A 24,061-nucleotide genomic window follows, 5' to 3' on the forward strand; every position below is an offset into this window, starting at 1 on the left:
TGGTAGCAGTTGAAAGAGAAGACATTTAAAAAGCATAACCATGGTAGCAGTTGAAAGGGAAAACAGGACAAAGTTGAGGATACAATCCAAGCAATTACATTACTGTTGATATTTACATTTACTGGACTTTTCACAGCATTTGTCAATAATAGAATCTGGAAATATGCTGGATACATTCAGTGACATAATAAGAATATTCATGCAACATTTGGGCTAGGTGAAACATTTTATTTGGAACAAAGCCCTGCATTTGCATATGTGAACTGATTGCCCCCCATCTATCTTCAGAGCTTGTGCTGCTAGGTGACCTAAACTGGGACATGCTTAACACCCCAGCCCTCCTACAATCTAAACTTGATGCCCTCAATCTCACACAAATTATCAATGAACCTACCAGGTACAACCCCAAAGCCGTAAACACGGGCACCCTCATAGATATCATCCTAACCAACTTGCCCTCTAAATACACCTCTGCAGTTTTCAACCAAGATCTCAGCGATCACTGCCTCATTGCCTGTATCCGTAATGGGTCAGTGGTCAAACGACCTCCACTTATCACTGTCAAGCGCTCCTTGAAACACTTCAGCGAGCAGGCCTTTCTAATCGACCTGGCCTGGGTATCCTGGGGGGATATTGACCTCATCCCGTCAGTAGAGGATACCTGGTTATTTAAAAATAATGCCTTCCTCACCATCTTAAATAAGCATGCTCCATTCAAGAAATTTAGAACCAGGAACAGATATAGCCCTTGGTTCTCTCCAGACCTGACTGCCCTTAACCAACACAATAACACCCTGTGGCGTTCTGCATTAGCATCAAACAGCCCCCGTGATATGCAACTTTTCAGTGAAGTTAGAAACCAATATACACAGGCAGTTAGAAAAGCCAAGGCTAGCTTTTTCAAGCAGAAATTTGCTTCCTGCAACACAAACTCAAAAAAGTTCTGGGACACTGTAAAGTCCATGGAGAATAAGAACACCTCCTCCCAGCTGCCCACTGCACTGAGGATAGGAAACTGTCACCACCGATAAATCCACTATAATTGAGAATTTCAATAAGCATTTTTCTACGGTTGGCCATGCTTTCCACCTGGCTACCCCTACCCCGGTCAACAGCAATGCACCCTCCACAGCAACCTGCCCAAGCCTTACCCATTTCTCCTTCTCCCAAATCCAGTCAGCTGATGTTCTGAAAGAGCTGAAAATTCTGGATCCCTACAAATCAGCCGGGCTAGACAATCTGGACCCTTTCTTTCTAAAAAATGATCTGCCGAAATTTTTGCAACCCCTATTACTAGCCTGTTCAATCTCTCTTTCGTGTCGTCTGAGATTCGCAAAGATTGGAAAGCAGCTGCGGTCATCCCCCTCTTCAAAGGTGGGACACACTCTTGACCCAAACTGCTACAGACCTATATCTATCCTACCCTGCCTTTTTAAGGTCTTCGAAAGCCAAGTCAACAAACAGATCACCGACCATTTCGAATCCCACCGCACCTTCTCCGCTATGCAATCTGGTTTCAGAGCTGGTCATGGGTGCACCTCAGCCACACTCAAGATCCTAAACGATATCTTAACCGCCATCGATAAGAAACAATACTGTGCAGCCATATTCATTGACCTGGCCAAGGCTTTCGACTCTGTCAATCACCACATCCTCATCGGCAGACTCGATAGCCTTGGTCTCTCAAATGATTGCCTCGGCTGTTTCACCAACTACTTCTCTGATAGAGTTCAGTGTGTCAAATCGGAGGGCCTGTTGTCTGGGCCTCTGCCAGTCTCTATGGGGGTGCCACAGGGTTCAATTCTCGGGCCAACTCTCTTCTCTGTATACATCAATGATGTCGCTCTTGCTGCTGGTGAGTCTCTGATTCACCTCTACGCAGATGACACTGTTCTGTATACTTCTGGCCCTTCGTTGGACACTGTGTTAACAACCCTCCAGACGAGCTTCAATGCCATACAGCTCTCCTTCACTGGCCTCGAACTGCTCTTAAATACAAGTAAAACTAAATGCATGCTCTTCAACCGATCGCTGCCTGCACCTGCCAGCCCGTCCAGCATCACTACTCTGGACGGTTCTGACTTAGAATATGTGGACAACTACAAATACCTAGGTGTCTGGTTAGACTGTAAACTCTCCTTCCAGACTCACATCAAACATCTCCAATCCAAAGTTAAATCTAGAATTGGCTTCCTATTTCGCAACAAAGCATCCTTCACTCATGCTGCCAAACATACCCTCGTAAAACTGACCATCCTACCGATCCTCGACTTCGGCGATGTCATTTACAATATAGCCTCCAATACCCTACTTAATAAATTGGATGCAGTCTATCACAGTGCCATCCGTTTTGTCACCAAAGCCCCATATACTACCCACCACTGCGACCTGTACGCTCTCGTTGGCTGGCCTTCGCTTCATACTCGTCGCCAAACCCACTGGCTCTAGGTCATCTACAAGACCCTGCTAGGTAAAGTCCCCCCTTATCTCAGCGCACTGGTCATCTTAGCAGCACCCACCTGTAGCACACGCTCCAGCAGGTATATCTCTCTGGTCCCCCCAAAAACAATTCCTCCTTTGGCCGCCTCTCCTTACAGTTCTCTGCTGCCAATGACTGGAACGAACTACAAAAATCTCTGAAACTGGAAACACTTATCTCCCTCACTAGCTTTAAGCACCAGCTGTCAGAGCAGCTCACAGATTACTGCACCTGTACATAGCCCATCTATAATTTAGCCCAAACAACTACCTCTTTCCCTACTTTATTTATGTATTTATTTTGCTCCTTTGCACCCCATTTTTTCACATTTGCACATTCTTTCACTGCAAATCTACCATTCCAGTGTTTTACTTGCTATATTGTATTTACTTCGCCACCATGGCCTTTTTTGCCTTTACCTCCCTTATCTCACCTCATTTGCTCACATTGTATATAGACTTATTTTTCTACTGTATTATTGACTGTATGTTTGTTTTACTCCATGTGTAACGGTGTTGTTGTATGTGTCAAACTGCTTTGCTTTATCTTGGCCAGGTCGCAATTGTAAATGAGGAACTTGTTCTCAACTTGCCTACCTGGTTAAATAAAGGTGAAATAAATAAATAAAAATCCCTACCATCACACAATTAATCCCCACCATCACACAATGTTATGCAATCCAACAGCAGTCCACTACAATCCAACAACGGTCCATTACAATCCATAAAAGATCCACAACAATCCAACAACGGTCCACTACAATCCAACAACGGTCCATTACAATCCAACAACGATCCATTACAATCCAACAACGATCCATTACAATCCAACAACGATCCATTACAATCCAACAACAGTCCACTACAATCCAACAACGGTCCATTACAATCCAACAACGATCCATTACAATCCAACAACGGTCCACTACAATCCAACAACGGTCCATTACAATCCAACAACGATCCATTACAATCCAACAACAGTCCACTACAATCCAACAACGATCCACTACAATCCAATAACGATCCACAACAATCCAACAACGATCCATTACAATCCAATAACGATCCACAACAATCCAACAACGATCCATTACAATCCAACAACGGTCCACTACAATCCAACAACGGTCCATTACAATCTAACAACGATCCATTACAATCCAACAACAGTCCACTACAATCCAACAACGATCCACTACAATCCAACAACGATCCACAACAATCCAACAACGATCCATTACAATCCAACAACGATCCATTACAATCCAACAACGATCCACTACAATCCAACAACGATCCACTACAATCCAACAACGATCCACTACAATCCAACAACGATCCACTACAATCCAACAACGGTCCACTACAATCCAACAACGGTCCATTACAAATCTCCATCTGGTTTATGTAAAAGCATCATTTGATAGTGCTTCAAATTTAAGCTCTTATCAGTGACCAAATCTGCCATTTTGATCTCTCATACCTGGACCCTGGAGTGTAAAGGACTACATACACTTCCTGCAGCTGAGAATGCATCAATGGAGGCTGTAGAGGGGAGGACGGCTCATAATAAAGGCTGGAATGGAGCGAATGGAATGGCATGTATTTGATACCATTCCATCCATTCCACTCCAGCCATCACCACGAACCCATCCTCCCCAATTAAGGTGCCACCAACCTCCTGTGGAATGCATGCATACAGTATGTAGGAAGACAATGTGCTGCACTAGATTTATTTGGAATGTTACCAATAGGAACTTTACTATAATGTTGAGGTTGTTTATAAGCACATCTTAGCTACTCTCTTGACAAGAACATCAAGTAACATCATAAATGGTTGAATCCAGTAATGAGTAGAGTAGTCCTTATTATCCCCGGGGGAAATTCATTCATTCATTGTGTGGTTTAAGAGAGAGAAAAGGGGAGGGAGAGCGTGAGAGGATGTTTAAATCCATTTGTTTTAGTATCTTACCACAGAATGCTGTTGTGGCCAGTCGACTTCTCTCTAGAGGCGGGGCCCATTTGGCCCAGATCCCATGGCATGCTGGGTAAGATACCCCCTATAGGGAAGTAATGAAGTGATGCACACAGTAAATATCCAAACATAATATTCAACGCACGCACGCACGCACGCACGCACGCACGCACGCACACACACACACACACACACACACACACACACACACACACACACACACACAGAGAGAGACAGATGCACTCTAAGTACCTCGACGAGGCCTTGGCATATCCTGACTAGTATGACACAGCTGTAGTGTGTACGAGCAGCAGATGGAATCAGCATGTTGAGAGTGGATGTGGCCACTATGGCGAAGCCAAACACGCTGAAACACACCAAGACAGAAACAGTCAGAGACAAACACAACCAGCCTTCATTTCAACCACTGAGAGCTATAGAGACCAGCCTTCATTTCAACCACTGAGAGCGATAGAGACCATGGTTCATTAGGGGTCAGTTTAATTTTCAATTTAGTTTAATTCAGGAAGTAATTATTGGCAAATATTTTCTATGAAGATGAAATATTTAAAATCTATAAATATTTCAATCATTGAGCTGGTTTTCATTTCATTTGACTGATATCAACATGTAATTAATCCTGAGAGAAATGTCTTTGGTGTTATTGATGAGACTGTCCCAACCTTTGTAGCAGTTCAAAATGTCTGATGGAAGGAAACCCTTGACTATAAGGGCTCCGTCTATACTTCATTAGGAAAAATGAATACATGACAACATCCGCAGCCATAGTATAATGTATATTTTAGTATACTTTAGTCAAATATAATGTATACTCTAGTAAAATAGAATGTATATTTTAGTCAAAATAATGTACACTTTAGTCAAATATAATGTATACTCTAGTAAAATATAATGTATACTTTAGTAAAATATAATGTATATTTTAGTAAGTATAATGTAAAATTTAGTAAAATATAATGTATACTCTAGTAAAATATAAAGTATAGTTTAGTAAAATATAATGTATACTTTAGTCAAATATGTATACTCTAGTAAAATATAATGTATATTTTTGTAAAATAGAATGTATACTTTAGTCAAATATAATGTATACTCTAGTAAAATAGAATGTATATTTTAGTCAAATATAATGTATACTTTAGTCAAATGAATCCTAATAGTAAAAAAGTAGACCTCCGACACATTTGAGGAAAGGTATTGACATACAATAAGGAAATCAGTCAATCAATACAGGAATAATCATCCCAAAGCATGCTAAAACGTACATACTTGTTAGCTTTATATTTGTGACATATGAGACCTCCAGGAATCTGTGTGACGATGTATCCTAAAATGTACTTACTTGTTAGCTTTATATTTTTGACATATAAAACCTCCGGGAATCTGTGTGACGATGTATCCCCAGAAGAAGGACCCGTGGATCATGCCCACGGTCTCTGGATCCCAGCTGAACTGTGCTGCCTGGGGGGAGAGAAAGAGGAGGAGAGACCATGGTTGTGCTCATAAGGCACCAAACGGAAGAAAACCATCTGGGAGCAAGGGACTACCTGGATTTGTACAATAAGAAACGCTCATTTAGATTTTCAGTTGCAGAACATTGTTGAAGCATTTTTTCATTGCGTGTCCTAATGAACACAACCCATAACTACGGATGTGTAGCGGAGTGGGTTCGTTAAATAATGCTTGAGTGATGAGAAACCTTGCCTGAGACCTGAAGATTTGTGTTAGCTTCCCAAGCACCTTGATAAAGGCTACACTTCAAAAGGTGCTGATTGTGATTATAAATAAGTATTTTCAAGTCAAAGTACATTGTCCATTGACAGTGTTCTTCTTCCTCTGCACAAAAATAAAGCTTGGACACACTCCAACCTCAGCGAGGTCGGAAACAACCGGAAGTCTGCGGTTTTCATTGATACAGTATCTTCAACCTAGCTTGCTTTTCCCCTGAAAAATGGATGTGTGGACCCCGCTCAGGTATTTATTTTACACCTGCTACGTTAGGTTACACACACTATGAGCCTCCGAGCCCAAAGTTACAACCTTTGTTGTGGCCTGTAGCCAGCCCTCCCCTGACCTGACCCCCTGACCTGACCCCAACCTTCCTCTTCCCACAACACTAGCTAGCAAGGTTATTTGCTACCATTCAGACAGCGAAGAAAGAAGGGAAAAACCCTCTTCAAGAAAATGGTTCTTTGAGAAGAAAGAGTGCCACATAGAACCACTGGTCACTTCAAAGAGCCTCCCTTTATCAGACATTTACATTTGAGTCGTTATCGCAGACAGTTGTAGTAAGTAAATGTTTTCCTAGTTAGCGCAGACAGTCACAGTAAGTAAATGTTTTCCTAGTTAGCGCAGACAGTCACAGTAAGTAAATGTTTTCCTCATTAAAGCAGACAGTCACAGTAAGTAAATGTTTTCCTCATTAAAGCAGACAGTCATAGTAAGTAAATGTTTTCCTCGTTAAAGCAGACAGTCATAGTAAGTAAATGTTGTCCTCATTAGCTTTTTTCCATCTACGTAACATTGCAAAAATCTGAAACTTTCTGTCCAAAAATTATGCAGAAAAATGTATCCATGCTTTTGTCACTTTTAGGTTAGAATACTGCAATGCTCTACTTTCCGGCTACCCGGATAAAGCACTAAATAAACTTCAGTTAGTGCTAAATACGGCTGCTAGAATCCTGACTAGAACCAAAAAATTTGATCATATTACTCCAGTGCTAGCCTCTCTACACTGGCTTCCTGTCAAAGCAAGGGCTGATTTCAAGGTTTTACTGCTAACCTACAAAGCACTACATGGGCTTGCTCCTACCTATATCTCTGATTTGGTCCTGCCGTACATACCTACACGTACGCTACGGTCACAAGACGCAGGCCTCCTAATTGTCCCTAGAATTTCTAAGCAAACAGCTGGAGGAAGGGCTTTCTCCTATAGAGCTCCATTTTTATGGAACGCCTACCCATGTCTGAGACGCAAACTCGGTCTCAACCTTTAAGTCTTTACTGAAGACTCATCTCTTCAGTGGGTCATATGATTGAGTGTAGTCTGGCCCAGGAGTGGGAAGGTGAACGGAAAGGCTCTGGAGCAACGAACCGCCCTTGCTGTCTCTGCCTGGCCGGTTCCCCTCTTTTCACTGGGATTCTCTGCCTCTAACCCTATTACAGGGGCTGAGTCACTGGCTTACTGGGGCTCTCTCATGCCGTCCCTGGAAGGGGTGCGTCACCTGAGTGGGTTGATTCACTGATGTGGTCATCCTGTCTGGGTTGGCGCCCCCCCTTGGGTTGTGCCATGGCGGAGATCTTTGTGGGCTATACTCAGCCTTGTCTCCGGATGGTAAATTGGTGGTTGAAGATATCCCTCTAGTGGTGTGGGAGCTGTGCTTTGGCAAAGTGGGTGGGGTTATATCCTTCCTGTTTGGCCCTGTCCGGGGGTGTCCTCGGATGGGGCCACAGTGTCTCCTGACCCCTCCTGTCTCAGCCTCCAGTATTTATGCTGCAGTAGTTTATGTGTCGGGGGGCTAGGGTCAGTTTGTTATATCTGGAGTACTTCTCCTGTCCTATTCGGTGTCCTGTGTGAATCTAAGTGTGCGTTCTCTAATTCTCTCCTTTCTTTCTCTTTCTTTCTCTCTCTCTCTCGGAGGACCTGAGCCCTAGGACCATGCCCCAGGACTACCTGACATGAGGACTCCTTGCTGTCCCCAGTCCACCTGGCCGTGCTGCTGCTCCAGTTTCAACTGTTCTGCCTTATTATTATTCGACCATACTGGTCATTTATGAACATTTGAACATCTTGGCCATGTTCTGTTATAATCTCCACCCGGCACAGCCAGAAGAGGACTGGCCACCCCACATAGCCTGGTTCCTCTCTAGGTTTCTTCCTAGGTTTTGGCCTTTCTAGGGAGTTTTTCCTAGCCACCGTGCTTCTACACCTGCATTGCTTGCTGTTTGGGGTTTTAGGCTGGGTTTCTGTACAGCACTTTGAGATATCAGCTGATGTACGAAGGGCTATATAAATAAATTTGATTTGATTTGATTTGATTAAAGCAGACAGTTGTAGTAAGTAAATGTTTTCCTCAATAAAGCAGCCATCAGCAAAGTCAGAACCTCCACAAGGGTTCTTCGGCTGTCCTATAAGGGAAAACCCTTTTTGGTTCCATGTAAGACTGTTTCGGTTCCAGGTAGAACCTTTTTCCAAAAATAATCATTTTCCAAATGGGTTTTTACCTGGAACCGAAAACTATTCTTTAAAGGGTTCTCCTATGGGGACAGCCGATTAACCTTTTTAGGTTCTAGATAGCACCTTTTTTTTCTAAAAGTGCATGAAGAAAATAGAAGTGTGAGTGTAAGTGCCAGAACAGTGTGCCTCACCACCAGGACCTCCTTGTTACCCTTCCAGACGGTGTGGTCGTTGACCATGCTGACGATGGCCACGCCCAGGTTGCAGCGGATGCCGAAGGAGATGCAGAAGCCCAGGCCTGAGAGGATGGCGATGATGTAGCGACGGGGAAGGCCAAAGCAGGTGCAGTCCACCACGGGCATCTCCTTCTCCTCCACAAGCTCTGGGCGGCCCTCGGCCGAAAGCTCGATGGTCTCCCCATTGGGCTGACGCTTTTCTAGGATTCTGGTGAAGAGCAGAGGGAGAGAGAGGGACAAAGTTAGTAGCAATAGTAATAATTACACATGGTATGTAGCGCTCTTCAAGCACCCAAAGTCGCTTTACAATTCTATAAAAGAAAAAGAAGTAACTGAAATCTAGTGAGAATTGAACCCTGTGGTGCTCAGTTGGAAGAAGGAGAATTGAACCCTGTGGTGCTCAGTTGGAAGAAGGAGCATTGAACCCTGTGGTGCTCAGTTGGAAGAAGGAGCATTGAACCCTGTGGTGCTCAGTTGGAAGAAGGAGAATTGAACCCTGTGGTGCTCAGTTGGAAGAAGGAGAATTGAACCCTGTGGTGCTCAGTTGGAAGAAGGAGAATTGAACCCTGTGGTGCTCAGTTGGAAGAAGGAGAATTGAACCCTGTGGTGCTCAGTTGGAAGAAGGAGAATTGAACCCTGTGGTGCTCAGTTGGAAGAAGGAGAATTGAACCCTGTGGTGCTCAGTTGGAAGAAGGAGAATTGAACCCTGTGGTGCTCAGTTGGAAGAAGGAGCATTGAACCCTGTGGTGCTCAGTTGGAAGAAAGAGAATTGAACCCTGTGGTGCTCAGTTGGAAGAAGGAGCATTGAACCCTGTGGTGCTCAGTTGGAAGAAGGAGCATTGAACCCTGTGGTGCTCAGTTGGAAGAAGGATAATTGAACCCTGTGGTGCTCAGTTGGAAGAAGGAGCTTTGAACCCTGTGGTGCTCAGTTGGAAGAAGGAGAATTGAACCCTGTGGTGCTCAGTTGGAAGAAGGAGCATTGAACCCTGTGGTGCTCAGTTGGAAGAAGGAGAATTGAACCCTGTGGTGCTCAGTTGGAAGAAGGAGCATTGAACCCTGTGGTGCTCAGTTGGAAGAAGGAGAATTGAACCCTGTGGTGCTCAGTTGGAAGAAGGAGCATTGAACCCTGTGGTGCTCAGTTGGAAGAAGGAGAATTGAACCCTGTGGTGCTCAGTTGGAAGAAGGAGCATTGAACCCTGTGGTGCTCAGTTGGAAGAAGGAGCATTGAACCCTGTGGTGCTCAGTTGGAAGAAGGAGAATTGAACCCTGTGGTGCTCAGTTGGAAGAAGGAGCATTGAACCCTGTGGTGCTCAGTTGGAAGAAGGAGCATTGAACCCTGTGGTGCTCAGTTGGAAGAAGGAGCATTGAACCCTGTGGTGCTCAGTTGGAAGAAGGAGCATTGTGTTAACAACGGCAAGGGTTCAATTCCCATATCATTTATTATTATTATTTCTTATTTAACTTTAATTAACTAGGCAAGTCAGTTAAGAACCAATTCTTATTTACAATGACGGACTATTTTTTACTCATCGGCTCAGGGATTCGATCTAGCAACCTTACGGTTACTGGCCCGACGCTCTAACCACTAGAGATAAAACCACCTGCCTCCCTGAATCACATAGTATACTTCAAATGTATGCACTCGCTGTACTGTAAGTCTCCTTGGGTGAAGGCGTCTGTTAGTGTCATGTAGTGTCAGTAAGCAGGGAGAATGTGGACCTAACCAATGCAACAGCCAAGTCAAATGTCCATTGATGTGTCGAAAGGACACCTTTTTGTAAACCAACGTGTTTGTAATGTCGACAAGGTCAAGGTCATCTACATGTTTACCAGGGTTGGGCTCAATTCCCCTTTCAGTTCAGTTATATCATGAATTTCAGTTTGAAGCTAGAGATGACAACACAACCATTTTTCGAAGGGCCTGGGAGGTCGTAAGCCCCACTCCCCCAGCCGTGGTATAACATGATCATCACTGATACTGTGGATAGCATGACTGCCTCACAGCCAGAAGGTTGTAGGTCCGAGTCCCGGTTGGGCTACCCCCCCCAGCCGTGGTATAACATGATCATCACTGATACTGTGGATAGCATGACTGCCTCACAGCCAGAAGGTTGTCGGTCCGAGTCCCGGTTGGGCTACCCCCCCAGCCGTGGTATAACATGAACATCACTGATACTGTGGATAGCATGACTGCCTCACAGCCAGAAGGTTGTAGATCCGAGTCCCGGTTGGGCTACCCCCCCCCAGCCGTGGTATAACATGAACATCACTGATACTGTGGATAGCATGACTGCCTCACAGCCAGAAGGTTGTAGGTCCGAGTCCCGGTTGGGCTACCCCCCCAGCCGTGGTATAACATGAACATCACTGATACTGTGGATAGCATGACTGCCTCACAGCCAGAAGGTTGTAGGTCCGAGTCCCGGTTGGGCTACCCCCCCCCAGCCGTGGTATAACATGAACATCACTGATACTGTGGATAGCATGACTGCCTCACAGCCAGAAGGTTGTAGGTCCGAGTCCCGGTTGGGCTACCCCCCCAGCCGTGGTATAACATGAACATCACTGATACTGTGGATAGCATGACTGCCTCACAGCCAGAAGGTTGTAGGTCCGAGTCCCGGTTGGGCTACCCCCCCCCCAGCCGTGGTATAACATGAACATCACTGATACTGTGGATAGCATGACTGCCTCACAGCCAGAAGGTTGTAGGTCCGAGTCCCGGTTGGGCTACCCCCCCCCAGCCGTGGTATAACATGAACATCACTGATACTGTGGATAGCATGACTGCCTCACAGCCAGAAGGTTGTAGGTCCGAGTCCCGGTTGGGCTACCCCCCCCCCAGCCGTGGTATAACATGAACATCACTGATACTGTGGATAGCATGACTGCCTCACAGCCAGAAGGTTGTAGGTCCGAGTCCCGGTTGGGCTACCCCCCCAGCCGTGGTATAACATGAACATCACTGATACTGTGGATAGCATGACTGCCTCACAGCCAGAAGGTTGTAGATCCGAGTCCCGGTTGGGCTACCCCCCCAGCCGTGGTATAACATGATCATCACTGATACTGTGGATAGCATGACTGCCTCACAGCCAGAAGGTTGTAGGTCCGAGTCCCGGTTGGGCTACCCCCCCCCCCCAGCCGTGGTATAACATGAACATCACTGATACTGTGGATAGCATGACTGCCTCACAGCCAGAAGGTTGTAGGTTCGAGTCCCCCCCCCCCCTGAATTCAGTACTGTGTATTGGCAATCCATACAGACTGGGTTAACATGACCCTAGCCATGTGTACACATGGTTAAGAGATCAAGCAAACATTTCACATAGATTGTCTTTCCACAGTTTTATAGGGGTTTCATGATCAAAAAGCCTGTCTCTCCCAAGCTTACACACACACACACACACACACACACACACACACACACACACACGCATATGTTAAGGTCATCTCTGAATCAGCAACTCCCCCTGTGTAGGAGCATCTGTTGTTTGCTTGGTACCAGCTATGGCACATTCCCCCAGTGTTCAGTCCTTCACAGTAGCCTCTACCTGCTGCTGCTCTGGCACTGACCACTCTGTCACACACACACACACTTTAGACACTAAAGCGCAGTTCAGTTCAGAGTCCAAAGCAGCTGAGTCGTGATAGTACGGAGTCCCATAGTGACATCAAATCAAATCACATTTGATTTGTCCAATGCGCAGTGAAATGCTTACTTAACCAATAATGCAGAATTTGGATCTTGCTCTGCGATAACCATCTGCAGGGAACACACAGCCCGAACATGCACCTCCCACAAATTCTCAACCAAAGCATCTCCGTGTACAAAGCTCCTACACGTTTCATTGTGGTGACGGCTGCAGAAATGTCTTCAGCCACACTGAGAATTCATAAAGTATGAAAACCAACGGTCTAGTATTCTAGAACTCTGCTGTGCGGACCATCACTGATAACCTCTTAGCCCTTCTGACACTGTCCACTCTGTCATACACACACTGGCACCAGCACCCACCCACACAGAGCTGTGGTATCTAATCAAATGTGGAGCCCTGTATCCACGGTAAAGACGTAGCCATACAGAACCTTGGACCTCGATAACAAAACCACCATGATCATTATTATTGGAGCTTGAACGCTCCACACACACACACACACACACACACACACACACACACACACACACACTCACTATCACAGTATATATGCAAGGGCTAATTTCACCTATAGCTAGCATGGCAAAGAAAGAGAGAGAGAAAGAGAGAGACCGAGAGGGGTAGAGAGAGAGAATGAGAGGGGTAGAGAGAGAGACAGAGAGGGGTAGAGACATAATTAGAGAGAGAGAATGAGAGAGGGGTAGAGAGAGAGACCGAGAGGGGTAGAGAGAGAGACCGAGAGGGGTAGAGACATAATTAGAGAGAGAGAATGAGAGAGGGGTAGAGAGAGAGACCGAGAGGGGTAGAGAGAGAGACAGAGAGGGACAGAGACATAATTAGAGAGAGAGAATGAGAGAGGGGTAGAGAGAAAGACAGAGAGGGACAGAGACATAATTAGAGAGAGAGAGAATGAGAGAGGGGTAGAGAGAGAGACCGAGAGGGGTAGAGAGAAAGACAGAGAGGGGCAGAGACAGACTTACTTAGAGAGAGAGAATGAGAGAGGGGTAGAGAGATACAGAATGAGAGAGGGGTAGAGAGAGAGACAGAGAGGGGTAGAGAGAAAGACAGAGAGGGGCAGAGACAGACTTACTTAGAGAGAGAGAATGAGAGAGGGGTAGAGAGATACAGAATGAGAGAGGGGTAGAGAGATACAGAATGAGAGAGGGGTAGAGAGATACAGAATGAGAGAGGGGTAGAGAGACAGAGAGAGACAGAGACAGAATTAGAGTTGTTTTGTGTGTGTGTTTGTTTGCGTGTGTGTGTATATAGGTGTGTGTGTGTGTGTATGGGTGTGTATAGGTGTGTTTGTGTGTGTGTTTGTTTGCGTGTGTGTGTGTATATATATACTGTAGGTGTGTGTGTATATGGGTGTGTATAGGTGTGTTTGTGTGTGTGCGTGTGTGTGTGTGTGTGTGTGTGTGTGTGTGTGTGTGTGTGTGTGTGTGTGTGTGTGTGTGTGTGTGTGTGTGTGTGTGTGTGTGTGTGTGTATATATATATAGGTGTGTGTAGGTGTGTTTTAGTGTTTTAGCATGTGCATGTGTGTGTGTGTTTGTACAGGATCACACAGGAGCTCACAGGTTGTCTGGTTTCCATGGAGGATCCAGTTACTCAGTGAGGTCGACAAAAGCAGCCGGAATCAATGCTAGGAGTCATTGTGTTGATTCAAGAGTTGATTCATTGTGAATCAGTCCGGACTAAATCAAATAGAATGTCTAAATAGAAAGACTCATCCTTTATTCAAATCAAGTGATTTAGAGATTCCTGGAGATGATTCTTGCCTCACTCTATTCTCCTCTTCCATTATTTTTCTCCACAAGTATGAACACACACACACTGAACACACACTGGACAAACACACAGACACACACTGAACACACACACAGACACACAATAAGCATTTCACTGTAAGGTAGACCTGTTGTATTCAGCGCATGTTACAAATACAATTTGATTTGAATGAACACAAATACACAATACACACAAGCAAGTCCAACTCTTAGATTGATGAAATATTAATAGATTTTTTGGGGGGATGAATTATTGAGTTATCCCCCTTCTAATATACTCTCTCGCTCTCTCTCTCTCTCTCTCTCTCTCTCTCTCTCTCGTTGTCAGTCAGTCAGTCTGTCTGCACTGAAGACAAATATATAAACCCCTGTTTAAATCCCTGTTTGTGAGCATTTCTCCTTTGCCAAGATAATCCATCCACCTGACAGGTGTGGCATATCAAGAAGCTAATTAAACAGCATTATCATTACACAGGTGCATGCTGATTGCATGAATGTCCACCAGAGCTGTTGCCAGAGAATTTAATATTAATTCCTCCACCATAAGAAACCTCCAATGTAGTTTTAGAGAAATTGGCAGTACATGTATATGCATTTATTTCCATTGACTGATTTCCTTATATGAACTCTAACTCAATCAAATGGTTGAAATTGATGCCTGTTGCGTGTATATTTTAGTTCAGTATATCTCTCTATATGTATGTTGGTCAATGCTCTTATGCTGTGCTTGTGCTGCAGCTTGTACCTCCCCCTTTCAACAAAGCAGATTTGTTGTAATCTCTTCAAACGCTGAAAACACGCAATCAGTAAAACGCAAACCAAGAACAGCATAGAAGATAGAGAGAAATCTTGGTTCTACATTGAAATGTACATGATATTTATTTAGCAAAGTAGTATACAGTGTATTGTTATATTGACTAATACAATGTATAGATAGAGGGATAAAAAACTGTTTATTTGGATGTAAATGGGATTAAATGTTATGCCCTCCCTCCCTCCCTCCCTCCCTCCCTCCCTCCCTCCCTCCCTCCCTCCCTCCCTCCCTCCCTCCCTCCCTCCCTCCCTCCCTCCCTCCCTCCCTCCCTCCCTCCCTCCCTCTATCCTATCCCTTGCTACTGTACCTCTTCCGGTGTATTCTCCCTCCCTCCCTCCCTCCCTCCCTCCCTCCCTCCCTCCCTCCCTCCCTCCCTCCCTCCCTCCCTCCCTCCCTCCCTCCCTCCCTCCCTCCCTCCCTCCCTCCCTCCCTCCCTCTCTCTATCCTATCCCTTGCTACTGTACCTCTTCCGGTGTATTCTCCCTCCCTCCCTCCCTCCCTCCCTCCCTCCCTCCCTCCCTCCCTCCCTCCCTCCCTCCCTCCCTCCCTCCCTCCCTCCCTCCCTCCCTCCCTCCCTCTATCCTATCCCCTGCTACTGTACCTCTTCCGGTGTATTCTCCCTCCCTCCTCACAGGCTCTCTCCCTTTTTCCATCTCTCATGCGCTGTTCAAGTGATCCCAATCTCTCCTCCCACTCCCTCTTAATCTGTCACAACATTCAGATTAGGATTACCCAAAAATATTTACTTCCGGAAATGAATATGGAGGAATAAACGATGGCATCAAGCGCAACACATACTACTCTAGTGGGTCATCCTCTAGTCCTCATTCTATCTCTCCATCCTCTAGTCCTCATTCTATCTCTCCATCCTCTAGTCCTCATTCTACCTCTCCATCCTCTAGTCCTCATTCTACCTCTCCATCCTCTAGTCCTCATTCTACCTCTCCATCCTTTAGTCCTCATTCTATCTCTCCATCCTCTAGTCCTCATTCTATCTCTCCATCCTCTAGTCCTCATTCTACCTCTCCATCCTCTAGTCCTCATTCTATCTCTCCATCCTCTAGTCCTCATTCTATCTCTCCATCCTCTAGTCTTTACTTTTCTCTGGCTGTCTTTATTCTATAGTGGAACACCATCTCTCTCTCTCTTTCTAACTCTCACTCTCTAACTCTCTGTCTCTCTCTCTCTCTAACTCTCTGTCTCACTCTCTCACTCTCTCTTCCACTCTCTCCCTCTAACTCTCACTCTCTAACTCTCTGTCTCTCTCTCTCTCTCTCTCTCTCTCTAACTCTCTGTCTCTCTCTTGCTCACTCTCTAACTCTCTGTCTCTCTAACTCTCTCTCACTCTCTCTTCCACTCTCTCCCTCTAACTCTCTCTCTCTAACTCTCTGTCTCTCTCTCTCTAACTCTCTGTCTCTCTCTAACTCTCTGTCTCTCTCTCTCTCTCTCTAACTCTGTCTCTCTCTCTTCCACTCTCTCCCTCTAACTCTCTCTCTCACTCTCTAACTCTCTGTCTCTCTCTCGCTCACTCTCTAACTCTCTCTCTCTCTTGCTCTAACTCTCTGTCTCTCTCTCACTCTCTCTCTAACTCTCGGTCTCTCTCTCTCTCTCTAACTCTCTGTCTCTCTCTAACTCTCTGTCTCTCTCTCTCTCTCTCTAACTCTGTCTCTCTCTCTTCCACTCTCTCCCTCTAACTCTCTCTCTCTAACTCTCTGTCTCTCTCTCACTCTCTCTAACTCTCTGTCTCTCTCTCTCTCTAACTCTGTCTCTCTCTCGCTCTCTCTTCCACTCTCTCCCTCTAACTCTCACTCTCTAACTCTCTGTCTCTCTCTCTCTCTCTCTCTAACTCTCTGTCTCTCTCTTGCTCACTCTCTAACTCTCTGTCTCTCTAACTCTCTCTCACTCTCTCTTCCACTCTCTCCCTCTAACTCTCACTCGCTCACTCTCTAACTCTCTCTCTCTAACTCTCTGTCTCTCTCTCACTCTCTCTTCCACTCTCTCCCTCTAACTCTCACTCTCTAACTCTCTGTCTCTCTCTCGCTCACTCTCTAACTCTCTCTCTCTCTTGCTCTAACTCTCTGTCTCTCTCTCACTCTCTCTCTAACTCTCTCTCTCTCTCTCTAACTCTCTGTCTCTCTCTAACTCTCTGTCTCTCTCTCTCTCTCTCTAACTCTGTCTCTCTCTCTTCCACTCTCTCCCTCTAACTCTCTCTCTCACTCTCTAACTCTCTGTCTCTCTCTCACTCTCTCTAACTCTCTGTCTCTCTCTCTCTCTAACTCTCTGTCTCTCTCTCGCTCTCTCTCTAACTCTCTGAATCTCTCTCTCACTCTCTCTTCCACTCTCTCCATCTAACTCTCTGTCTCTCTCTCTCTCTCTCTAACTCTCTGTCTCTCTCTCACTCTCTCTTCCACTCTCTCCCTCTAACTCAAACACACTCAACCCATCTGCTCCAACATGTCTTTCTCTAACTCCACCCTATCTTTTATATCGTTGTTTTTTGGATGGACATACAATATTCTTTACTACCCATCTCTTGATTTTAGCAACAAGTCACACTTGGGGAATTGCACTGATTATTAAATTGAGTTCATGAGAAGGATGATGTCACGCCCTGGCCATAGAGAGGCTTTTTATTCTCTATTTTGGTTAGGCCAGGGTGTGACTAGGGTGGGCATTCTATGTCATTTTTTCTATGTTTTTCTATTTCTATGTGTTTGGACAGGTGTGGTTCTCAATCAGAGGCAGCTGACTATCGTTGTCTCTGATTGAGAACCAAACTTAGGTACCCTTTTCCCCCACCTGTTTTGTGGGAAGTTAACTTTGACCTTGTTCAGGGCACATGGCCCAAAGCTTCACGGTTTGGTTTTGTTCTTTGTTTTGTCGGCGTCATTTTTAATAAAAAGAAAATGTTCGCTTACCTTGCTGCACCTTGGTCCTTCAGCCAGCCGTGACAGAGGACTGGGACACTAAGCACTGATGTATGCTAGGATTGTTTAGCATACTTACCTACTTATGTGCACTACACAGTATTTCAAATATCAAAATAGGATAAACTAGTCAGACTTCTTTCCTTCAATATGCAGATTTGATTGAGATGACACAGTCTCTTTGTCTAAAGTAAGCCATTTGTATGTGGTGGCCAGCTCATAATATGTTATTTATTTACAATATTAAGTCCCTTTGGATTTCCCTTTGCACATTTGGGATTTTAGCACCTCTACCAATCTGCTGAATAATGGTATCCATGGTATCCATCCACCCAATACAAATGGAGGAGATGAGATGGTGACTAAACACCAGAGTGCTACCAGTCCCATCACAGCTGAGCTGAGTGGTGTGGATGTTGCAGGAGGGCCTTCATTAACCATCATCCTTTGTATTGAGACCCAACGAGACAGATTGCAGCCCGGCACCAGCACATATGCTACCTGCTAACGAGACTAGCCCACAGGGTTAATTAACGTTAATTACACTTCTATTCACTCAAAGGGCTGCTCTTTCCCCCACGGTGTGTGATCTCTGGTTCGGGGCTTCGGCAGTACTCTAGTGGGACGTCCTCTACAGTATTGTGCAGTCTCTTTAACCTAACAGCACTATCAAGGTGGCTAAATTCACTGGAAATGTTCATTTAATATATTCTGGAAATTCACTTTTCAATTTATTACATTTAAAACGTAATTCAATAAGTATATGAACACATAGAATTTCCATCCATCTCCTGAATGGACTAAATCAAAATAGAACAGAGCCCCCATCGTGATCACTGTATCAATGTGACTCAGAGTAACTGAAAGGAAGTTTGTGAAAAGGAGAGTTTTCTTAAGCCCAGAAATTCTCTCCCTGTTTCAGTCCGTTTTCTTCAGTTTGGTGCCTAGTGAGCACAGCCGATGTCAATTACGCTGTAACTAAAAGGTCTGTCCCTCTCCTGCTGCCATACCCTCTGCTGCCATACCCTCTGCTGCCATACCCTCTGTGACCATCATCAATATCAACATCACCATCATCAACATCACCACCACCATCATCATCACCACCATCATCACCACCACCACCACCACCATCACCATCATAAATATCAACATCACCATCATCAACATCACCACCACCATCATCATCACCACCATCATCACCACCACCACCACCATCACCATCATAAATATCAACATCACCATCATCAACATCACCACCACCATCATCATCACCACCATCATCACCATCATCATCCCCACCACCATCATCACTACCATCATCACCACCATCATCATCATCATCATCATCATCATCATCATCATCATCATCATCATCATCATCAACATCACCATCCTCAACATCATCATCATCATCACCACCACCATCATCATCATCATCACCACCACCATCATCAACATCATCATCATCATCATCACCACCACCATCATCAACATCGCCATCATCACTATCATCACCACCACCATCATCATCATCATCATCACCACCATCATCATCATCATCATCTTTCTGTGTCCTCATTTGAAGCTCAACCACTTAATTTCCCGGTCAGCTGATACAGTTCATATAGTGTGTTCTAATTGGTCTCAGCTGGCAGCAGTTAAGAGGTAGGAAACACACACACACATAATGAAGAGGTAGGAAACGAGACATGAGGCATGAGTCAGATGACCCTAGGCACTGTATTAATGATGTCAGGAAGAAGGAATCCAGTGTAACACATGGGGATGTGTGAAATTCACTCCTTAGCCTGAAAGATCCCCACCTGCTACCGAATAGCTGGGTAAGACACTTCAGGAGGGCGGTCAGGTGTGTTTACGAGGCAGAGATTCTGGGTTAGAGCCGTGGTATGAGCCAAATCAGGAGGGCGGTCAGGTGTGTTTACGAGGCAGAGATTCTGGGTTAGAGCCGTGGTATGAGCCAAATCAGGAGGGCGGTCAGGTGTGTTTGTGAGGCAGAGATTCTGGGTTAGAGCCGTGGTATGAGCCAAATCAGGAGGGCGGTCAGGTGTGTTTGCGAGGCAGAGATTCTGGGTTAGAGCTGTGGTATGAGCCAAATCAGGAGGAAGCGGTACTCGCTAAGAAAACAGAGTGATGTCTGTTACACTAGAAAACAATTGATGTTTACCGGTACCTCTTCATTCCCAAAATGTTAGTAGGGACATTCTGAGAAGGTTTAAAATGTCAACTTCTCTAAAAGTTCTCTGAATTATTAACTGGGGTTCCCAGGGATGCTCCCCAATAAGATGTTTTCTCTATGAACATTCATTTAACTGGACAAAAAAAAAACATTCTAGAAATGTCAAAAACAAACAGAAATGAGATGTGGTTATGATAACGTTAGTTGTACACCAAATTGGGACTCCATTGGAAAGTGACCTAATGTTCGCTGTTTGCTGAGAAGAGGTTCCTGGGCCATTCAGAGACAGGTCAGACAGTACTATGCCGACAGCCTGGAGCAAACCAGGTAGAAATACTGTACTCTGAATGTTGGGAGAACTTGTGGTTGATTTAGCGACCCTGGCCTGTAACGTTGGTGCTTTAGGAGCAGTTCCATTGGCTCCATCGTTCCATTGTGTCTGATAGGAAACACTTTTCTTTTGTTTTCTTCCGTCCGTTCTTTTCAACGGTGCCCTTTTATAAACCCAATACAACACGTTGACAGTCGAGGAATACCATTATCATTACATTGAGGGGACAACAGATAACTCAGGTCCTCTTTCCATTGCTGTTCCAGTCAAATGTCAAAGAGCAACCTTGGTTAATTCAACGGGTACGTTTCAGCCTTGACTGTGTGTGCGGCGTGAAGCACTGCACTACCCATAATGCAATGAGAGCGTAGCATGGTAATACGTTTCACATTTATCAACAGAAGGCTAAAGTGAATCAGATGTGGCCTTAAGCTGACAGTATCTGCTGTTGACTTGCAGATAAGATAACACATGCACATATCTCTTGTACATGTACAGGCAGTCCCTCTGGTGGCACTATGGAATCCATATCTACATGTACATGTACATGTACAGGCAGTCCCTCTGGAGGCACTATGGAATCCATATCTCCTGTACATGTACATGCAGTCCCTCTGGTGGCACTATGGAATCCATATCTACATGTACAGCCAGTCCCAGCCAGTACCTCTGGTGGCACTATGGAATCTATATCTACATGTACAGCCAGTACCTCTGGTGGCACTATGGAATCCATATCTACATGTACAGCCAGTCCCAGCTAGTCCCTCTGGTGGCACTATGGAATCCATATCTACATGTACAGCCAGTCCCTCTGGTGGCACTATGGAATCCATATCTACATGTACAGGCAGTCCCTCTGGTGGCACTATGGGATCCATATCTACATGTAGAGCCAGTCCCTCTGGTGGCACTATGGAATCCATATCTACATGTACAGCCAGTCCCAGCTAGTCCCTCTGGTAACACAATGGAATCCATATCTACATGTACAGCCAGTCCCTCTGGTGGCACTATGGAATCCATATCTACATGTACAGCCAGTCCCTCTGGAGGCACTATGGAATCCATATCTACATGTACAGCCAGTCCCAGCTAGTCCCTCTGGTGACACTATGGAATCCATATCTACATGTACAGCCAGTCCCAGCCAGTCTCTCTGGTGACACTATGGAATCCATATCTACATGTATAGCCAGTCCCAGCTAGTCCCTCTGGTGGCACTATGGAATCCATATCTACATGTACAGCCAGTCCCCTGGTGGCACTATGGAATCCATATCTACATGTACAACCAGTCCCAGCCAGTCCCTCTGGTGACACTATGGAATCCATATCTACATGTACAGCCAGTCCCTCTGGTTACACTATGGAATCCATATCTACATGTACAGCCAGTCGCTCTGGTGGCACTATGGAATCCATATCTACATGTACAGCTAGTCCCAGCCAGTCCCTCTGGTGACACTATGGAATCCATATCTACATGTACAGCCAGTCCCAGCTAGTCCCTCTGGTGACACTATGGAATCCATATCTACATGTACAGCCAGTCCCTCTGGTGACACTATGGAATCCATATCTACATGTATAGCCAGTCTCTCTGGTGGCACTATGGAATCCATATCTACATGTACAGCCAGTCCCAGCTAGTCCCTCTGGTGGCACTATGGAATCCATATCTACATGTATAGCCAGTCTCTCTGGTGGCACTATGGAATCCATATCTACATGTACAGCCAGTCCTAGCCAGTCCCCCTGGTGGCACTATGGAATCCATATCTACATGTACAGCCAGTCCCTCTGGTGTCACTATGGAATCCATATCTACATGTAAAGGCAGTCCCTCTGGTGGCACTATGGAATCCATATCTACATGTACAGCCAGTCCCAGCTAGTCCCTCTGGTGGCACTATGGAATCCATATCTACATGTACAGCCAGTCCCCTGGTGACACTATGGAATCCATATCTACATGTACAGCCAGTCCCAGCTAGTCCCTCTGGTGGCACTATGGAATCCATATCTACATGTACAGCCAGTCCCTCTGGTGGCACTATGGAATCCATATCTACATGTACATCCAGTCCCAGCTAGTCCCTCTGGTGACACTATGGAATCCATATCTCCTGTACATGTACAGGCAGTCCCTCTGGTGGCACTATGGAATCCATATCTACATGTACAGCCAGTCCCCTGGTGGCACTATGGAATCCATATCTACATGTACAGCCAGTCCCAGCTAGTCCCTCTGGTGGCACTATGGAATCCATATCTACATGTACAGCCAGTCCCAGCTAGTCCCTCTGGTGACACTATGGAATCCATATCTACATGTACAGCCAGTCCCAGCTAGTCCCTCTGGTGACACTATGGAATCCATATCTACATGTACAGCCAGTCCCTCTGGTGGCACTATGGAATCCATATCTACATGTACAGCCAGTCCCAGCTAGTCCCTCTGGTGGCACTATGAAATCCATATCTACATGTACAGCCAGTCCCTCTGGTGGCACTATGGAATCCATATCTACATGTACAGCCAGTCCCAGCTAGTCCCTCTGGTGGCACTATGGAATCCATATCTACATGCACAGCCAGTCCCTCTGGTGGCACTATGGAACCCATATCTACATGTACAGCCAGTCCCAGCTAGTCCCTCTGGTGGCACTATGGAATCCATATCTACATGTACAGCCAGTCCCTCTGGTGGCACTATGGAATCCATATCTACATGTACAGTCAGTCCCAGCTAGTCCCTCTGGTGGCACTATGGAATCCATATCTACATGTACAGCCAGTCCCTCTGGTGGCACTAGGGAATCCATATCTACATGTACAGCCAGTCCCTCTGGTGGCACTATGGAATCCATATCTACATGTACAGCCAGTCCCTCTGGTGGCACTATGGAATCCGTATCTACATGTACAGCCAGTCCCTCTGGTGGCACTAGGGAATCCATATCTACATGTACAGCCAGTCCCTCTGGTGACACTATGGAATCGATATCTACATGTACAGCCAGTCCCTCTGGTGGCACTATGGAATCCATATCTACATGTACAGCCAGTCCCTCTGGAGGCACTATGGAATCCATATCTACATGTACAGCCAGTCCCAGCTAGTCCCTCTGGTGACACTATGGAATCCATATCTACATGTACAGCCAGTCCCAGCCAGTCTCTCTGGTGACACTATGGAATCCATATCTACATGTACAGCCAGTCCCAGCTAGTCCCTCTGGTGGCACTATGGAATCCATATCTACATGTACAGCCAGTCCCTCTGGTTACACTATGGAATCCATATCTACATGTACAGCCAGTCGCTCTGGTGGCACTATGGAATCCATATCTACATGTACAGCTAGTCCCAGCCAGTCCCTCTGGTGACACTATGGAATCCATATCTACATGTACAGCCAGTCCCAGCTAGTCCCTCTGGTGACACT

The 24,061-nt window shown here is 45.5% G+C and overlaps 1 protein-coding gene across 1 annotated transcript in view; it reads right to left on the reverse strand.

Moving 5' to 3' along the window:
* slc17a7a (solute carrier family 17 member 7a) overlaps positions 1–24,061 on the reverse strand; it is a 59,365-nt gene that overhangs the window by 17,337 nt on the left and 17,967 nt on the right. Inside the window, exons 2-5 of the mRNA XM_031814454.1 lie at positions 8,846–9,098; positions 5,820–5,938; positions 4,709–4,823; positions 4,454–4,541 (exon numbers count right to left, since the gene is read on the reverse strand). Coding sequence (XP_031670314.1) covers positions 4,454–4,541; positions 4,709–4,823; positions 5,820–5,938; positions 8,846–9,098 — 575 coding nt within the window. The remainder of the gene's footprint in view (positions 1–4,453; positions 4,542–4,708; positions 4,824–5,819; positions 5,939–8,845; positions 9,099–24,061) is intronic.

Source organism: Oncorhynchus kisutch, unplaced genomic scaffold (genome assembly GCF_002021735.2).
Source record: "Oncorhynchus kisutch isolate 150728-3 unplaced genomic scaffold, Okis_V2 Okis06b-Okis10b_hom, whole genome shotgun sequence".
NCBI lineage: Eukaryota > Metazoa > Chordata > Actinopteri > Salmoniformes > Salmonidae > Oncorhynchus > Oncorhynchus kisutch.